Source organism: Elephantulus edwardii, unplaced genomic scaffold (genome assembly GCF_000299155.1).
Source record: "Elephantulus edwardii isolate Elephantulus edwardi_28Jun2011 unplaced genomic scaffold, EleEdw1.0 scaffold00011, whole genome shotgun sequence".
In the NCBI taxonomy this organism is placed as follows: Eukaryota; Metazoa; Chordata; class Mammalia; order Macroscelidea; family Macroscelididae; genus Elephantulus; species Elephantulus edwardii.
In genome coordinates this window covers 24,576,740-24,577,273 of record NW_006399761.1, presented here as the reverse complement: position 1 = coordinate 24,577,273, position 534 = coordinate 24,576,740, and the positions used below count along the sequence as shown (strand labels likewise).

General features: G+C 32.4%; 1 protein-coding gene across 1 annotated transcript in view; it reads right to left on the bottom strand.

Moving 5' to 3' along the window:
* CCT4 (chaperonin containing TCP1, subunit 4 (delta)) overlaps window positions 1-534 on the bottom strand; it is an 18,534-nt gene that overhangs the window by 12,649 nt on the left and 5,351 nt on the right. Inside the window, exon 4 of the mRNA XM_006881031.1 lies at window positions 2-95. Within this exon, the coding sequence (XP_006881093.1) occupies window positions 2-95 (94 nt within the window). The remainder of the gene's footprint in view (window position 1; window positions 96-534) is intronic.

Below are 534 nucleotides of genomic sequence, written 5' to 3'. Positions count from 1 at the left end.
TCAGTTCCACAGGTCGAGACATAGCAACCAAGATTTCAATCCCCTTGTCCAAAGCCTTCTGGAATGACTCAGAAATGATGGTTGGATGGATCCCTATTAGGTCAAAGTCTAGTTATTAATTTACAGCAGATAAACAGCGTATTTTACATGCTTTATATTTTCGTGCATTAAATTTTTAAAGAATAACAAAGGTTTAACTACACTCAAATACAAGTTTATTTATGGATGAGCTCTATTACTTGAATAACTACAATTGCTAATTATAATTGATACAGATCCAATTTATTTTTCATTTGAAACAGCTTGAATGAGATAGTCCATTACTTAAGAATAACCATTCTCAAAGCTTTTTTATATAAAAAACACAAAACAAACAAAAAAACTACAAAAAAACCCCTTTGTCCTTTCCAATAATTAAGCTTGTTGAGTGTTTTACTCACCTTTCTGAAGAAGTTTAGTACAGGAATCTAAGAGAGAACCAGCAATGATGACCACTGATGTAGTACCATCTCCAGCTTCTATATCCTGAGCTTT